This window comes from Anastrepha obliqua, chromosome 3 (assembly GCF_027943255.1).
Source record: "Anastrepha obliqua isolate idAnaObli1 chromosome 3, idAnaObli1_1.0, whole genome shotgun sequence".
NCBI lineage: Eukaryota > Metazoa > Arthropoda > Insecta > Diptera > Tephritidae > Anastrepha > Anastrepha obliqua.
The window spans coordinates 1,385,918-1,404,960 of NC_072894.1; the positions used below are offsets into that span (position 1 = coordinate 1,385,918).

The window sequence follows — 19,043 nt, forward strand, 5'->3', positions numbered from 1 at the left end:
TTCCCTCAATACGCTACACAATCGAAAGCAAAATTGCATTCGACTCTAAATTCGGTAAACAACGAAAATTTCGATAGGGTTGCACCGCTCATAATACCAAATTGACATTCGATTTTCGATCTTCGACAACCAGCGAATATCGAAGATCGAATGCAACTCATAATAGGGGCCATTATGTATTTGATTGTGATCATAAATTTAATACATTTGAAATACATTTTTAATCTGTTTTCTGTACAAAAAAATTAAAACTTTTATAAACTAACAAAGCTCTGGCAATGTATTCTGGTAAAGGGAGCCAAAAAATACGTGCACATATTGGCGATTTGAAAGTTTACGTCTGAAATTTTCTGAATGAGTAGATAAATTACTGTAATCTATTTGCTCCGACACTTATCAGTAAATATATTACTTCTACTCTTAAGAATGAAAAGGTAATGAATGACTCGATAATAAGCTGACTACAATTATCAATAAAAAAATAATGAGGCTTGATTAAATTGTTGTAAAATTTAGGGCAACGATGAAATGTTTGATCGATAATCGATATTTTGAAAATCGAAGTATTTCACGCATTTCTATATTTGCCTCATATCCGATGATTTTCATTCAAGCAAATGTGGAGTGATGTGGAACGTTAGCATCAATATGTATATTCGGTTCGAAAAGTCACGCATTCATCCATTGAAATGCAAACTCGTTGTTGAAGTATGGTGCACGCAATATAAAGCAATATCGGTACTTAGGTAATCAATAAGGCAAAAGTCAATTGGTTTTTGGAAAGTAAAGTTGTTCGTAGTGTGAAAGCGGGCAAAGAAAAAATGGAAAGAAAGTTGCACAGTGGTATCCATCATCCTACATTGCGTATGCTGCAGGAATCAGGTTGCGAAATAACGCCGCACAATTTAATGTATCCAATTTTTGTTATTGGAGATGACGACGTTGTGGAGCCTATTAAAAGCATGCCAGGTCAATCACGTATGGGTGTCAATCAGCTGAGAAAATTTATTGAACCTCTCATACCAAAGGGGCTTTCTTCTGTTCTCTTATTTGGTATTGTAGACTCTAATTTAAAAGATGAACGAGCTACTAATGCAGACTCAGAAATAAATCCAGTAATTCGAGCATTGCCTCTTTTGAGAAAGTGGTTTCCTAATCTTTTAATTGCCTGCGACGTTTGTCTCTGTCCTTACACGAAACACGGACATTGTGGAATACTTGGTGAAAATGGACTTTTGAACTCTCAAAGCATTGAACGATTAGCGGAGGTTGCTGTTTCCTATGGGCGTGCGGGAGCACACATTGTCGCTCCTTCCGATATGATGGATAATCGTATTCGTGCTATTAAAGAAGCACTGATAGCAGAGAATTTGGAAAACCGTGTATCTTTGCTGTCTTACTCAGCTAAATTCGCATCAAACTTTTATGGTCCTTTTCGCGATGCTGCAAAGTCTGCGCCAGCGTTCGGAGATCGCCGTTGCTATCAGCTTCCCAGTGGCTCCAAGGGTCTGGCAATAAGAGCTGTTCAAAGAGATGTTGTAGAAGGAGCAGATATGCTGATGGTGAAACCAGGCATGCCTTACCTTGATATATTGCGTCAGACAAAAGATACTTATCCCAGTCATCCGCTGTATGTGTATCAAGTTAGTGGGGAATATTCAATGCTCTATTTCGCTGCCCAAAACGGAGCTTTTGATCTGAAGGAAGCTTTAATGGAGACAATGAAGGGATTTCGTCGAGCGGGAGCTGATTGCATTATTACCTATTTCACGCCAACATTGTTAGATATTTTACTTGAGCTTAAATAACGTTGTAGGTTGAAGTTGCTTTCATTTTTAGTATGAGCATGCAAATGCATAAGCGTTATATCCGTATCGAACTTGACTTTATATAATTGGGACTAGTGCTATTAATTATCAAGAATTGAAATTTACCGCCTTATGTACATTGTATTTGCATTTCAATTAATCACTGTCTAAAATAGAATACTTTATGTAGGGCTGTGTGAAATTCATATTTACGATAAAAGTTCATATAGGAAAATCGCCTATTTTATTTGAATAGCAATATTTCGAAAGTGTAGCGACCTCCGTAGAATATGACTGGACTTCTAGCTTAATTTTTTCGATACTTATTGTTAAATAGAAAATAACACCAAACTATATTTTTTAATTTCAGATGGCCTATACTAAGTAAATTCTATTTCAATGTAAAAACTGACGACTTTATGACAAATAAATAACTTTTTGTCCGTGAAGAATTATGTATGTGACTTCTATATTCTTTTCAGAAACGATGTGTTTGAATATTTATAAAAGCTATGAATAAATATGTTGTATCGTATTTTACTTCCTAATCAGAAAAAAAAAAATTGTATAATTAGCTGCTCATACTCGGTGTTGCCCGCACACATTTTTCCATTGATTGAAAGAATGAGTTTCTGAGTACGATTTTTACTTATATTTAAATGGTGGGATAAAAATCCAAATAAGGATAGAGAATTCCACCGTCTGTGAAATCACTGGTGTGTAAGGAAATGCTAAAATTCTATTTCTACTAAAATTGATTTTCATTGAGCACATCATGGTGCCATTACATGCTTATTGGATTCAGTCCCTTCATCGAGAAATTATTCTTCTAAATGCATATTTACTATAAATAAAAAAGCTCTTAGTAATAACTTGACTTCAGAGTCCTTTGGATAAATATTTTGGAAAAGTTGATATTCGAGTGAAATCGAGCCTTAGATACGGTATATAGGTACACATCACAAGCATGGCACACTGGAACCTGCAAAGGAGTACAGGTCGCGGTCGGCCAAAGACCACTTGGAGAAGGTCGATGTTGCGCAAGCTAGCAGATGCCGGCATCACATGGGACGGCGCAAAAATATAGTACAGCCTAGGCCCATGTACGATGGAAGAGTCTTATTGAGGTCCTATGTTCTCGAGCAGACTGAACAAAGATATAAAAAAGGTACAGAATATAAATTAAGTTTTTAGTAATAACTCCATTCTGGTGCCACCTACGGGCTAAATGTTTTGTAAACGTATTTCTCTTCACGTTATTAATATATATTTCGAATATAACCAAATAGGACTATTAATGAGTTTTAGTAATAATTCGATCCTGACGCCATCTGACGCGCCTTCTTTTTTCATACAAACCTTGACCTTGTAAACACAAATACAGCAAAAGCACGAGTTACCAAGCAATTTGAAAGTTTAGGAAACTATTTTTCATTAATTTTAGGGCCCGTTGATTAGGATTCGAAAAAACTTAAAGCGACATTGATTCATTTCATAATGAAAATTGTATATTGCAAAATTACAAAGGTTTTCATTATTGTTATTGTTATATTCCTCAATATCAAGTCAAATTAAAATGATTGGCATAGCTACGATAATCGAAACTATTCAGACGCACTATGTAATGAAAGGATTTATTGATAGGTATAAAAGGTGTACATGCGGATTGTACAGCATTGTATGCTATACTTTGAGTTATTAAAACGAAATCTCTGTGAAGCAAAGTATAAATATGCAATTAAGCGAAAAAGCCTACATATGTATCAATTGTTCGTATTAAATATAGTTATTTTTACTAAACAAAAATATTTTTCACACAAAATTCTGTATTATCTTATTTACAGAATTCAAAGTAAATTTGAACACATACTGCGTACAATATTTTTAAGGTTAATTGTCTTAAATTAGCAGTGTTTTAAGTATATTCGCCACTGATCAATGCTTATTCATTAATTGTGCTGTGCTCTAATATGTCGGTATTCTGCATTGGCTCTAAATTGGTATCTTTTTTTATTTCTGATAACCAATGCTCTACATGAACTGGGCGAATAGTTTCGTCTTTTTTGGAATTTCTTAGTACAATATTCAGATTTTCAAAATTTTTCATAACCAGATGTGGTTCCTTTTCTAAATTAGTTTCTGATAGAGCAGAATCTTGATTTGACTGCCGCGTATTTTGAATACTTGAAATTAAATTCGAGGCTCTTTGGGTTCTTCCTGTATGATGAGATGATTGGTGCTGATCGAGGTTACGTTTAATTTCATTAATAAGGCGATTGTAAAAGTCACAATTCAGTGTTTTAGATTCGTGATCAGCATCATGTCGTTCGTTTTTACTTGCGAGATTTGAAAATTTTTCGTTTGGGACTGTTGTGTGTTCTTTTGTTGTGACCATTGATCCGTTATATAAAGTTTGATCAGTGACTTTATTCAGCTTGGTGCTACCTTCCGCAACTGATTTGCAGTTTTTTTGCTTCTTAGAATGGGATCTAGAATTCGAGTTACTGGACTGGTTAGAAATCGAATCAATTGAGCTGGGGGTTGAATATTCTGAAACGGAATCAACCATGCAAGGTACTATAGCACCAATATTCGACGTAGAGTTTTTTGAATCGCCCAAGTTGATGTATGTTTTCATATCGCCATCATGCTCACATTTGTCATTACCGCAATTTATTGTGACACTCGATATATTCTGAAGGTTAATAGTACCACTGCAATTATTGATGGTAATTTTTTGTGTAGATCGACCTAATTTAGTTCTTTTTACAGGACTTTTTTCTTTCATATCAGATAAATTGTGCTTAGAATCTCGACTTAAATTAGAAACTGCTTCAACAATAGACGATTCCAGCTCGTCATCTAGTTCTTCCAAATTCAAAGGGAATATTGGCGCTTCGTTCTTTGTACGCGCTTTTCTTATAAGTTCTTTAGATTCCTCAAGTGTTATATTAACTATTGAATCATTTATGTATTTCGTATTGTGCTCAATTATAGATTTATCCTTTGTAAAATCAACCACTACATGATCGGAAACTTTTATTTGTTGAGGTAATTTATCGAGATGATTATCATCGGATTGGATATTTTTGTACATTATTTCATGGTCACAGTTTGGAGTAATATAATCCTCTTGTTTTAGAGCCAGAAGCATGGACCCCAATTGAAACCTACCGAAAGAACGTATGGAACCTAGTAATTTATCCTCATTTTCGAACAATATTTCTATATCATTCCCTTCAATAGATTGAGGTCTTGTCAAAAAACCGTTTTCAGCACCGCACTCCACCATGCGTTGCTTAGTGGACTCCACTACTTCTAATTGCCGTAACAACAGTTTTTCTCGCATTTCAAGTGCCGCATGTAGTTCTGCAAATTTTTTATGTACACCTATTTTTATCTGTAACGAAAACATAGATTCAATATGAATACAGTATCACGGTTCCAACTACTGAAACCCCAAGAACCATCATATTAAGTCATTCTTACTTTATTTACTGAATCGTTTTCACCATCCATCTTTCAACATTGGATTTTCTAAAACATTTGGTATAAATTCAAGACCAATATATATCAAAATATTCGTAAATTATTTTACATACATTAGTTTGAAATATCGAATTTGTTGATGTTGATACCAAATGTCAACATCAGATGGTTTAATTTTACAGCGCAATCGCAATTCATGGTAATCGATTTGCTAAACGATTAGATTACTTTTGCTTTTATCGATTATTTGTCAAGTATTTTCAGATAGTATTTCCTAAATCGAATTATTGGAGGTGTTCACAACTCCTCACGAAATGAGTTACGAAATACTCAGGTCTTCATTTTGACACTTTTTGTAATAATTAGAGTAACGCTGGAATAGACCTGCCTAAAATTGCATTTGCTTGCGAAAATAGTGAGTCATACTAGTTTTATGTGGTGTAACCATACTTGCTAGCAGCGAATCTTGCTCGATAACTTTGTTGTTGCTTTCACATTTTTCATCATGTTAGCCAAGCAGAGAAGTAGCGAATAGAAGAGGCTCATAATTGGTTGTAAGGCGTTTCTAACGGCTCAAGGCATCACCATCGCGACGAATCTAAAGCGACGACTAGAATTGGGTACAAAATAAGTAAAATATTGACGTGGAATTTTGTAACGAACTGCGAACACGTCAATTGATATCCGCATAGATTCACCCAATCGGTTCACATTTATTTTGGCAAATGATATTTCGCACCAGCTATTGGTGTGTTCGAGCCAACTGAGGGTGTGTTCCGTCAAACAGTCGATTCATGAATGCTTAAGTGTTGATAAGTCCAATTTTTGGATTGCGAGTCCTTTTTCTACCCTCGACAGAATCAGTTTCTTGAAATTTTTTTACCAACCTTTGATTTCACTCATTTGGACTTACTTCCACCAAAACAATCAGGAATTTCGCGTTATGTTATTCTTAAGGGTGGGCCATTTTCATAATAAGTTTCAATAATTTTTAAGCGTTGTTCTATCGTATAAACTTATACATCTGTCTACTTGACAATTGTCAGAGATGACATACAAAAGTTACCGACTGAAAAAATTGATATTCTAAAATATGTGCACACCTCTGTATAAAAACAGACGTAGCGGTATGATGCGTTATGCTGAAGGTATATAAGTCAAGTATTTTTGTTGCTGCTTGGTTGTTTACGCAACGCCTGAAAGCAATAGAAAAGTCCCGAGCTTGTTTAATTTCGTCAGCAAATGCGTTAGGCTATTCGTAAATACGTCATATGTAACAGCGGCCGCCGTAGCCTAATGGGTTGGTGCGTGACTACCATTCGGAATTCACAGAGAGAACGTTGGTTCGAATCTCGGTGAAACACCAAAATTAATAAAAACATTTTTCTAATAGCGGTCGCCCCTCGGCAGGCAGTGGCGAACCTCCGAGTGTATTTCTGCCATGAAAAAGCTACTCATGGAAAATATATGCCGTTCGGAGTCGACTTGAAATGGTAGGTCCCTCCATTTGTGGAACAACATCAAAACGCACACCACAAATAGGAGGAGGAGCTCGGCCAAACATCCAAAAAGGGCGTACGCGCCAATATATATATATATATATATATATAAATACACATATTACATTTTGTATGAGATATTGTGTATCTTAAATTTTAATCGCGATTATTAAAATATTTTATAATACAATGAAAATAATTTCATTCATATTTCTTGAAGGAAAGCATATTCATTCATAAAACGAGCACAATTCATCTCCCCTCTATATGTATGTTAATTTTCAAGAAATCACTGCCGACAATTGCAAAAATAGTCAACATCTTAATAATTATGATTAATTAGAATTATATAATTGCGAATAGTTGGTGAATCGTTATATTTTTGCTTCGGCGTATATTTGCGTTCTTAAACCGCACAGACTGGATATAGTCATGCTGTAAATAACCGTTAAGCAAGTTGGTAACCAGGACGTGGCAAGAAAATGGTGCCGAAGCGCTAGTTGGATTCTGGCGTTCGCGTAAAAAATTACAAGTATTTCTCTTTTGGGGGAGACTACTTCAAAAATCTCACGAAATTCGTTGATGTATAATCTTAAATGGAATTTTACACGAACAAACCCTTAACGAAGTGAAATAAAACGGCAACGCTGGATCTTGACGCAAAATTTGTGTATGTAATTGAATGTGGATCGCTTTGCAAATATTTAACCAGTTTTGTTTCATTTCGGTTTTGTCGGTAATGGTGTGGTGTGTTGTGGTATAAGGTGCACATAATTTTATCCAAGCGATACGCCTTGCCCAATATTAATTGCTTTTATATGATAATTATTTCTTATTATTGAAGTTTTTATAGTTCTAAATAATGACTTGTCGAATGATATCGTTTAAAATGTGAACACTATTTGTTATTATCTTGGTATTACGTGGTGTCTGTTTTGTTTTACTTTAAGTTGAATGAGTATAAATTTTATAAATAATATTTGCCCTTCGCGGGATGTGAAATTGGAACAGGTATAATATGGCTTGTGAGCATGTTAATTTTTTTAGTGCAATAAAATACAATACAATGATAACTTGAAATGAATTCACCCCATTCAATCTGCAAAAATATCTTAATATACAAATATACTACTGTATGTGTATAAATGTATCAGCATTTTTTAAAGCGTCTCATAATATTCCAAATCCAAAGTGTGTTTTTCCATCAATGGTTGTGATACTGATACCGAATTATTAACAACAAAGTGAAAGGAATAGCGTTCTAACTTACGCATAGAGGAGGGATGCCTGCTTTCTGCACAATGTTTTGAACAATTAATTGAATAGAATTGAAAATAAGAGTATGTATTTCAATTGTGTTTTGTGATTCTGCTGAAATTCCAACTTCATTAGTTTTAGCCTTGATATACATATATATGTACTGGAATATTTTGTGCCCTTTTATGTAAAAGTTCGACGATGTATGCATCAGTGTAAATTGGTATCACAGTTCACTTGTGAATTTGCTTATAAGCTAATGCAGCAACACTGCTTTATATATAAATATACATATACATGTGTACATATGTTTATGTATTTGCTCTACGTTTAATGAAATAGTCACCGGTTGAAATAGATTTAGTTAAACGATGATGTGACATCTGATTTTTTTAGAAACCAGCTTATAAATTGGTGATAACAGATATTATTGAGTGTTAACACCGAAAAAGAGTTGGGAGGCTAAATACAAACCATTTGGCATCACTCGACTTTAAAAAATGAAATAACAAAAAAATAGTGATTTTATTGAAATTAAAGATTAAAAACATGTGAAGGTTTAGAATCGTTTCGGTCGCGTGAAATAACATTTGGTATTTGTGAAAATGTAATAACTCGTGATTTGACCAACCTTTGTCCGACTGCGTGAACTCACCCACGGGTAATTTATGGCTTGCCAATAAGTATATGTACAAAGTATATTATATATTATTAACGTGTTAACATCCACAAATCTTTAATGAATGAAAGCATTTAACTGTTTTTAGCCCCAGTGATACGCATTTGTTACATTGATTTTTGAAAAGAAGATGATTCATGAAAGGTGGGCATGAAAAAAATGTACTTTGAGGCCTTTTGACTTACCGAAATACGTCTAAATTAAATATGTACCAATTGTGGGTTATTCAAAAGTGTATTAGTTCCAACCGACACGAAGAACACACTTTAGTTCTATAGCTTTGGAATACACTTGGAATGTTTCGAAAGGTAAGTGAGATTAGGAAAATTAAAGATATTTTTTAGGAGGAATTTTCCCTTCTTTATTATTCAAAATTGATTTTGGTAAACTTTTTTTTTCCTTAACTCTTTAACCCTTTCGCTCCGACTTTTGCAGGGGATTTGCTCAAACTTTATTTTTGAATTTTTGGATACCCATTGGTACTTTATGGGCATAGAAACTAGATGAAGCTTGTAACTTATGTAGATAACGGTATTTTGAGGTGGGACAAATGTGTCCCAACAGTATTTAAAAATGGGATATATTTGTCCCAACAGGGTACAAACTACACCTAGAAAGTAGGAACATTTTTTTGGTAATAACATATGATTTGTACTTTTATTTATTTTATGAATATGATGAAGCGAAACATTGTATACAGAATGGCAAATTACAAGCCCGGCAAATAATTTTTGTTCTTTTCTCGACTTTTCGATTGGCGCATGCTACGCACCGACGTCTTTTAGACTGCTCTATGAGTAAATGATCCCCCACATTTGTCATTGATTTATACCTATTCGATGATCTTCCAGACCGACGGGATCATTTATATAGGGTAGATTCCTTTCCTTTTTCAATTAGCGACTCAGCAATCTCGACCAGCACTGGTAAGAAGGCAGGTTTCTTCCTATTCAGCTCCGAATATATAACCCAAGTGTTTACAGAAGCCATCATCATGCCACGATAAAATACTTTTTTCCATCATTCATTTGATTTTCTGTTTATATCGTACAATCCTGACATTTGATCTGCCAAGTCCACACCGCCCATTATTGCGCGGTACGTCTTTACGATATCAGGGCATGGAAACTCTGCCTCAGTTCCATCTTTCATTTTGCGTCTAACAGTGCTCATTTCAGAGTGTGGTAGTTACTGAGCAGCATTACCTCTTTGACGTCCTGCCACTTTACCGCTATGGTACCTGCAATCAAGAAAGTTACTTAAAAAATTAATTAAAGGGTTTTAGTTTGACTTCGTACCCGCCGAATTAACTTTGAAAATAGCTTCGCCTCGCTGCAATTTTTCTGGTATTTTCGGAACATTCTTCCGGTTGGACATGAATGTTCCTAAAGCTGGATATTGTATGTTGTTAATAAGATTAACAGTGGTGAAAAAACGATCAAAGCAAAGTGTCACGTGAGGGTTAGAAATCGTTGCTGCAAGATCATTCACAACTCGTTCGCCGAGTGTCCTTTCAAGGACAGATTCTTCTTTTCCACAATAGATAATCATGTCATAGGTGTCTCCAGTCAAAGAATCGCAGCGAAGCCACACTTTGATGCCCCGTTTCACTGGCTTGCGTGGCATATATTGCTTGAGCAATGTACAAAGATATGCTTCGTGGAAACAATTTGCGAAAAATTTCGTAGGGGGTTGAGTGGCGCCGAATATTTACTGCAATTTTGCATTCGCGGTGGTTACTAACCGGTTGTCTTGAAACAAACGACTCATTCGGTGTGCTCCAAATAACCGTGCCTGAGGCTTCCTCACCTCGTGCAGGTTGATCGTCTATGCCACCATTCTCGTCACTCAATTCGGTCTCCTCTGAATCGCTGGAAGAATCGTCATTGCCAGTGGTTTTATCTAACTCAGGACTATAAATATCATCACTTTCGTCACTAAAATCAGTTCCTGATTCCATGGATTCATCATCATCTTCTTAAAGTAATGCACTAATTTGATCGCGATTTAATTTCGACATTTTTGCTGTCTACGAAATTGCAAAAATAATAAAATTAGCTGTGTAATACATTATGTACATTATAATATATATATTTGTACTTACCAGTAAAAGGGCAATATTTTTCTTTAGAAAAATTAACATTTCTTATAAAAATACGTATTATTTCACCAAAATTACGCGTAAATTTGATGCAATATTAGCGACTGCTCACAAACAACTGATCAAAACTAAACACGATTGAAACAGTGTGGAATGCGGATAACGGTAAATTGTAAGTATTATTCGCAGCTACTGATAAGGACATTTTGGTTGAGTTTCCTATGAAAATTGCAAGTTTCAGGGTGAAGTGAAAATGCTGTGGGATATCAGTGTCCCAGCAGTAGCGAAAGGGTTAAATGTGTATATACATATATGTAATTACTATGTATATCATATGTACTCTTGTGTTCACAACGTATTACAAAGTGTTAACTACTCGTATTTATGTATTTGTTTGTCATAAAAATATAGTTTCTCCAAAATTCAACAATGATGCCCACATAAAAAAAAAATAAATTCTGTTAGGTGTTTGGCTGAGCTTCTCTTCCAATTTGTGGTGTGCGTCTTGATGTTGTTCCATAAATGGAGGGACCTACAGTTTTAAGCCGACTCCGCACGGCCAATGGTTTTTAAGAGGAGCTTTTTCATGGCGGCAGATATACACTCAAAGGTTTGCCAGTGCCTACGACTACTGTTAGAAAAAACCTTTTCTATAATTTTGCATTTTACGGAATTTACTGATTTAAGGGGTTAGGGGTAGTTAGAGGCCCGAAAAAATGATGATTAAAAACAACATTAATAAATCATGTTTTGACTTGACTTTAGCAAAATTAAAAAAAAAAAATTAATAATTGTAAAAGGAATCGCTGTTTGTGTGGAGCCCGTTTCTCTAGAAGTCCCTTTTGGTGATCATCCCAGTCGTTGGAGATTTATCTAAACTCAATCGGCCAAGAGAAATTAGTTTTATTAATAGATAATCTTGTGCCTGATCGAAGTTTTTTTGAAAATTAACAATATGGCGGCCTCAGGAAATATTTTTCAGATTTTTCAGAAAAAACCGACAATTGTTAAAAAAAAAATCGAAATTAAAAAAAAAATCCTTAGATCAGGCACGAGTTTTTTATGTTTTTCAAAAGCAGTATAAATTTTATTGCACCAGAGTAGGATATTATACTTTAGGAAAATGCAAAAAAAATCAAATTTTTTGAAAATTCGAACTACCCCTAACCTCTTAAGATCACTTACACTTTGTATGAAGTATTCTAACATTGTAGAGATTTTATGGCAGTTTGACTGTCAATCGGAGTATATGGGGAGACGTTGTGCTGCGGCGGACGAGTCCTTATAACCTCCTTAATAGCTATTAACTCAGCTTGAAATACACTGCAGTAGTCAGGTAGCCTTAAGCTTGGGTTCAGCCACAGCATTTTTGGGTATATTCCACTCCTGGGCATATTATTTAGTGCTGAGCCACCAGCGAAGGCCCTGGGGCAAGGGCCTTGAGGTTATACCGTTCACCGCTTTCTCGGATTTGTGCAAAAATTGTGCATTAGTGTAATATAGTTTTCTATGTGTTTAGAGCTTCTTTCACTGCGTGACACTAGTGGTCGCTTCATAATTCAATTGCCGACGATTTAAGGATCTTGTTCCGGTTTTGAGGGTAATTGAGGTTTCATGCGCAGAGAAGGAGAGCAAACTATCAAGGATACCGCCCAGTAACTTTGGATTGTTGAAAATCGGCATTGGTGCACCTTGGAAGAAGGTATTTTACATTTGTTTGCGAATATCAAAATTTCTGTTTTTGTGGCGTTGAAATCAAGTTCACTTTCAATAGACCACCAATCCACAAGATAGTTTGCTAAGAATTTGGATATGATCTCCAGCATTCACATAAGCGATGATATTACAGGCGATATTTTGCAACCACAAGAGTGACATACCAGAATACAGGGCGAGGGATTCATCTTGAGGAGTGCTCCTCGTTACGTGCCTAGTAATACAAGCTTTCCATCTTCGATATTAATTGAAATTTAATTGTTTTGAAAACATCATCTTAACGCTTCATGACAAGATATACATTTTGTCTTTCCGTCCGACTTTAGGGTGTGTACATAGGAACACTGCTTCAAATAGTTTTTCACTAACAAACTAATTTTTTAGAAAAAACGTACGCTTAATAAATATCTTAAAAAAGTAGCACATAGAGCCACGCGTATTGCGAAAAGGATAAATTTAAATTAAAAATTTTTTTAACGGCACTCTAAGTTTGATATTTGCCGGCCACGCTTCTATTAGACAAATTGCGAATTTATATTTTTTATGCATAATTTTTAGTGATGGGGCCTAGAGGAAAGGGGCTTACTGATGACTTGAAAAATTTGATACTAAAATATCACAAAGAGAATAAATCATTACGCGATATCGGTCCTTTAGTGGATAAAAGTTATGATACAATTCAAAAGATGGTAAAAATATATAAAAGTGCAGAAAAAATCTCTAATAATTTGCGCTTCAGGTGCCTACGGGATTTTAGTGACAAGAAAAACATTGTAATCGTAGACAAAATAAGAGCAAATCTCCTCATAAGTACCTCCAAATTGAAGTCTGAAGTGAAAAATGAGATTGGGAAACAAGCTATTCGCCGAGTATTGTACATATAACGCTGGTTATCATGGTCGTAATATTATTGTAGAAATAAGTAGGTGTAATGAGTAGGCGTATACGTAAAAGAACAACGCCATATTTTCAGATTAAATCAAATTTACTATTGGTGTTTCCGATGGTCGTGAAAAAGTAAACATTTAGGAAACATTTAAAGCGTCAATGGTTTTTCATTCATAAGTTTATCATATATGCCATTGTTGTTGTTGTAGCAGCTTACTAAACCCTGTCAATGCAGTTATCGGTCGTCTTCGTCTAGCTCATCTAACGGTAGGCCCAGGAAACATGCTGCTTCGACATATATGCCATTGTATACTTTTGCGTTATGAATTTTTATAAAATTTGGTTTAAGATGCTAAAATTTTGTAAATTTTTTTAATTTTGTTATAATTCTGAATTAGGTGATTTTTATGTTCCTTTCATGTGAATAATGTGTGTTATTTCACGGAATCAATAGCGGAAGTAATGCAGATGTATCTAGTGTATACTTACTTAAGGGGTTACGCCACTCTAGCTACTGTAAAAAAGCAGTTTTTTAAGGATTTTTTTTACATTGAAAGAAAGGTGCCAGGAAAAAACTTTTTAAGTATATTATTAAGCATGTATTTAAGTGTAATTACAAATATTTTTATTGAAAAATATTACAAAATGGCGCCTTTGGAGTGAATCTCTGAACGCGCCCTGCGAAAAAGGCACTTCACGGCAAGCAGTACAACTGACGTAAATGTCCACCTAAACCAAATTAAAAACATTCTTCTCAATCGACGTGAGTATAGCTGTAGAAATACGTACGGGATTTTAGAAATATTGAAATTTGTGTATTTTGCAGATGTTTGAAGTCAAAAGTAGAATTTTTCGTCTAAAATGGAACCGTTAATTGTTTATAAAAATTTTTCTAATTAATTAATAAAAAAATCCGTACGTATTTCAGTGCGGAATAATGTTCTAAAGATCCTTGTACAATTACAAGTGAAAATATTAAAAATTGTTTGTGTTATGCTGCTTGCCGTTTTGAAAAATCACGTTTTGAGATAAACACGCTTTAAATTTGAATAGTCGGTTCAGAGACGTCAGAGGCGCTCGCGCAAAAGTGCGAAATATTAGAGATAAACATTTTTTTCACGCATAGGACTTTTTGTTTTATATTCTAAAGAGTTTAAAGCATCTTTTAAGCAAAAAAAAAAAATTTCGATATTTTGAAAATCCTAGAGTGGCCTAACCCCTTAAATGGCTTGCTGTATGCATACTAAGTGAAGTGTACTCGTAGTCTCCAAAGGCAATGCTGATTTGAAATATGGCTCATTGAAGAAATAAAAATCGGCTTCGACGTTCAAAAAGACTTAATTCAGCTAAATTTCGAATGTTCTACCGCAATAATTTCTGTGTTCAATGAACAGTGAATTTGTTTAGAGACTTGAAACGAAACCAATTAATATATTCAAATTATCACTTTACATGGATTCAAGTGAAGATAGAAAACAATCTTTACCTATGGGAAAAACTTGCTTAAGTGTATAACGATATTGTATTTCCTATTATATTTAGAAGGATTAAAAAACGCTAAGATCTGTTGACAATAGACCGGCTATTTTCCCTTTGTGTAAATTGTGTGTCCTTTGTCTTTCCGTTTTGCATAGGCGCCAACATAACTGTTGTATATCCGATTGTCTCATTTGTTTTTGTTCAACTACAAAAACTTATCACGTGCAATTAAGTACCAACAATTGTTCTCTTTACCTTCATAAGTAAATGGGCAAAGCAAGACTCGATGAAGACAAACTTACATATATTAAAAGAATAAAAGAGGTGGGTTTTGGCTGGTTGTTTAGCCATTGAAATAAAGCCTATTTGTGCAACTTATGGTGCAGACAAAGAAATTTTAAACGTTGGATCATCTGTTAATGTGCATATACACATGTATGTTTGCAACTTTGTACGTACGTATTTTTCTATCTAAATCGTTATATATATTTATATTTGGGCACTAATTTATTTAGCAAGGGCACTAATAACCGACTAACGTATGTAACCCTCTGTTCTGAATCGACCTGTTGCTTCAGGCGGAAGCTTATTAAAGTAAGCGAAAACTGTAAGAAATCTGTATTAAGTAGAGGATGAGCTTGGTTTCTTTCTAAATCGAATCCAAATTTGGCAAAGTGGCAGAAACTCGTCTGCTCGAAATAGATTGCTTTGGCTTTAGCCACGTTAACAAATATTGAAACTTACATAAAAGTTGGTGCCATGTTGCCGAAACCATCCGAATTTGGAAATTAAATAATTTTGGTTGAGATGATGCATAAATTTTGTCTTTAATTGATAACACAATTGTTGTTGTAACATCATATAATACGGGCCGTTCCGGTACTGTAGAACCGACTGTCGTCGGAACGTGCTTGTCCGGTTCGCTTAACCGCGAATATTGGTGGTGCTATCGATAGTCAAAGATTCCATCTATTTCGATTCGAAGATTGTAGAAAAATTTTATTAAATCATTTGTATTAATTTTATTAACCTATTTGTATGAGGTGTTTTTCAACTCGGTGACTACGTTAATCAGTATAAGAGGAAAATCTACCCGAATACGCAGTTTTGACCAGTTTTTCTTTGAAAATAAAGTCGGCAAAAATATTATGAGTTATATTACGATTCCAGCACTTAAAAGTAATATTGCACGCTCTATTTTTGTAAATGATTTCAAAACCATTGAAAATGTGCTGCGAAATTGGGTTGATAGCATTAGATATTACAGGGTCAGTCGAGGCAGCTACTACCAAGAAGTTATATTTCACAATTAATTGCAAGGTGCACTCTCTAGTTGGCAAATATTAAATTATTCTTTTTACACGATCATATTTTTAAAAAGACGCCAGCGAATGGTACGTCTTTTATTTGCTTGAAATTAAGCTTCTGTGGTGTCGCAAGAGAAGACCATCCTTAACTGGCCTTTCGGTAAACAAAACGGAACAACATCCCAAACTTTATTACCATTCTAAATAATTGCGATCTGAAGCAATGCTGTTTTCTGTAAATGCCATTATTCGAACTCATACAAGAACCTTATTTAACATGGCAAAATGTTTTAATCTAGAAAATGTATAGGAGTTTTGTAATTTATCTTTATGTGTTGTGCAAAGCACGCTCTTCAAAGCTATCGGAAACACAGGCAAAGCAACGAGGCATCGAAGGATGAGGAACCGTGCATGACTGTTGTGCTAAATTGGTGAACATTTTGTGTCGCCGTATTGTATGTTTCCAAGAAGATGATGTGCAAGTTAAATGATTATACAGGCGTCTTGGGTCTCTGTTTTGTTACCTGCCATGTTATGATGGGTCAAGAGCGTTGATAGAGTTTATATGGTATCCGACTTGATTTTGATTCGTAATAATTTAACTCTTTATGGTAAAAATCGCCATTTATTAAGCTACAAAATTTTCATTTTAAAACTCTAGATTACAACTAATAAGGCTTAGTAAATGTAAATATAAAAAAACAGGTGTATACTGAGAAATACATTGGTCGTCTATTCCAAATTCAGCCTCCTGCAGTCTTCGCCGAAACATTCATGTGCTTCTTCTGATGTTCTTTACTTTTTGGAATCCACCTATTTTTAGCAAGTTATTTTCACGACCGCTTGAATTTTAAAAACTGAGCAATCAGCGATCCCAAAAACCCCAAAGAAGTAATTTTTATAGGTTTATCTCATACTTATTTGTAACTCGCTCGTAATCGCTGGACCTCAAAATGTTAATCACATTTTATTAAAAACTTTTTTCATATTTATTTTGGAACATTTATATCTTTATTATAGTCTAAAATCACGTTTTAATTTGAATATAAGTTGAAGTCTCTAGTATGTAAGTTTTTTTTGAGAAAAGGAGGGGTAAACCACCAAAAGCCCGTAATTATGAGATTTGCCTACTTTTGGACCCCAGAATCGGAAACAATTGTGAGAAACTTGGGAGCAGGGATCCATATCAGGTGAATTCGTTGGCTGTTCTATGGTATTTGTTTCGTGCTTGGTCAAAAATTATGGATAATGATGGCACTGTACAAAATACTCGATTTGTTTTCTCACAAATCGTTTCCTTTTTGGCTAATTGCTTTACGTAAACATCGATTTATCTTTTGCCTCAAAACAAGCTTCAGTTTCAGCGGTAACCTCTTCATTCGAGCGAAATTTCTTACCGGCGGTCATTTTTTAGGTCTGTGAACAGCGAGTAGTCGCTGGAAGCCAAATCTGACGAGTACGGTGGATGTGGGAGCAATTCGAAGTTCAATTCATGTCACCCATTTAATTAAAGCTTTCTCATAGTCAAATGCTTAGCAATATAAAGTCAACACTCTCTTTGACACCTTTACGATGTCACCTAACTCACACAACTTCAAATCGCCATTGTATTAAAATACAAATTCTCTTTGAAAGTAACAAAAGTAGTGTCACTCTTAGCCCAATAACTCAGGAATCATAAAATTTTAAAAGCTAATTGTTCAAGGCTAGTAATAACTGAAAAAAGATGAATGCAATAAAAGCAATGCCATCTACGAGTATGTGCCTAACCGGGACTTTTCAGCGCATGTGTTGTGCCATTTTTTTACGGAAAACACGTGGCTTTTTTTGGTCTTGGTTTATTGGGAGCTCTCCACTCATTTGCCTGATGTCTGGATTGCGGGTGGTACTCATAAACCCAAGTTTAATGAATATTGGTTCGGATTCACCCTTGGAAAGCATGTCGTTGGCAATATCAACGCGGTTCCTTTTCTGCATGAAATTCAGGACCTTTGAGACCAACTTTGCAGCAACGTGGTGCAAACCCAAATCATTAATTACGATGTCCTGAACGTATCCATAAGCAACGTCCAAGTCCTCTGCCAGCTCTCTGATGATTAATTTGTGTTTATTGATCAACTTTTCTTTGACTTTAATGATGTTTTCATCAGTTCGACGGCCTTGCCCCTACGTTCGTCATCCTCGATAAAGTCATGATCTCTATTCGTAAATGGCTGCTATCTTTAGAGTATCATTACTGAAGCAGTTTCCTCTCTTAGGAGGTTTTCGCACCATTGAATCCATTTTTAACGCAAAATTTTATAAAAAAAATTCAAAATTTAAAACTGTAAAAAATAGAAAACACGTGCCGAAGGTAGATTTACGCAAGACGCCGTAACTTTTTTGGGAGGAATGTTAATCACAGATGTGGCAACCTAACAGGAATAAACACAACACTCAAATCTGTTGACTTAGAGCATCACCTGGTGGTTGATCCGGGAGCTTTTTCATCATTTTCGTTTGTATGATTGTTAGTTTTGACATGAATTCTGTCAATTTGTTTATATTTATCTCTCAGTATAAAAATGTTGAATGTAAATATAATATAATATTTTGTACGTGATTAATTTGAGTATATATATATAATTGGTGCGTACATCCTTTTTGGGTGTTTGGCCGAGTTCCTCCTATTTTTGGTGTGCGTCTTGATGTTGTTTCACAAATTCGCTATTATTGAGTATTATAGTATTGAGAATTAGATTAAATTGAGTATACTGTAAATAATGCTTTTTTCCAAATAGAATTTCCCCCATAATTATGAAACTGGTCTAAGTCATATAT

The 19,043-nt window shown here is 34.9% G+C and overlaps 3 protein-coding genes across 14 annotated transcripts in view; 2 read left to right on the forward strand and 1 right to left on the reverse strand.

Annotated features, from left to right (window-relative positions):
- Positions 1-613: 613 nt before the first annotated feature.
- On the forward strand, positions 614-2,263 carry LOC129242457 (delta-aminolevulinic acid dehydratase). Its single transcript, XM_054879102.1, has one exon. It carries the CDS (start codon positions 822-824, stop codon positions 1,806-1,808), a length of 987 nt encoding a protein of 328 aa, XP_054735077.1. The 5' UTR covers positions 614-821; the 3' UTR covers positions 1,809-2,263.
- Positions 2,264-3,423: 1,160 nt separating this feature from the next.
- Positions 3,424-5,492, reverse strand: LOC129242499 (uncharacterized). The gene is made up of 3 exons (XM_054879169.1): positions 5,411-5,492; positions 5,298-5,345; positions 3,424-5,208 (listed from the first exon to the last, which is right to left on the reverse strand). Exons 2-3 carry the CDS (start codon positions 5,325-5,327, stop codon positions 3,751-3,753), a joined length of 1,488 nt encoding a protein of 495 aa, XP_054735144.1. The 5' UTR covers positions 5,328-5,345; positions 5,411-5,492; the 3' UTR covers positions 3,424-3,750.
- A 2,020-nt stretch (positions 5,493-7,512) lies between these two features.
- LOC129243152 (palmitoyltransferase app) overlaps positions 7,513-19,043 on the forward strand; it is a 51,496-nt gene continuing 39,965 nt past the window's right edge. Inside the window, exons 1-3 of one of the 12 annotated variants that reach the window (XM_054880324.1) lie at positions 7,525-7,807; positions 7,989-8,136; positions 8,821-9,040. The gene's annotated coding sequence lies outside the window, so the exon portion shown is untranslated. Of the gene's footprint in view, positions 7,822-7,988; positions 8,137-8,157; positions 8,715-8,803; positions 9,041-19,043 lie in introns of those variants that run through there. The other 11 variants (XM_054880322.1, XM_054880326.1, XM_054880331.1 and 8 more) reach the window with 11 other exon arrangements.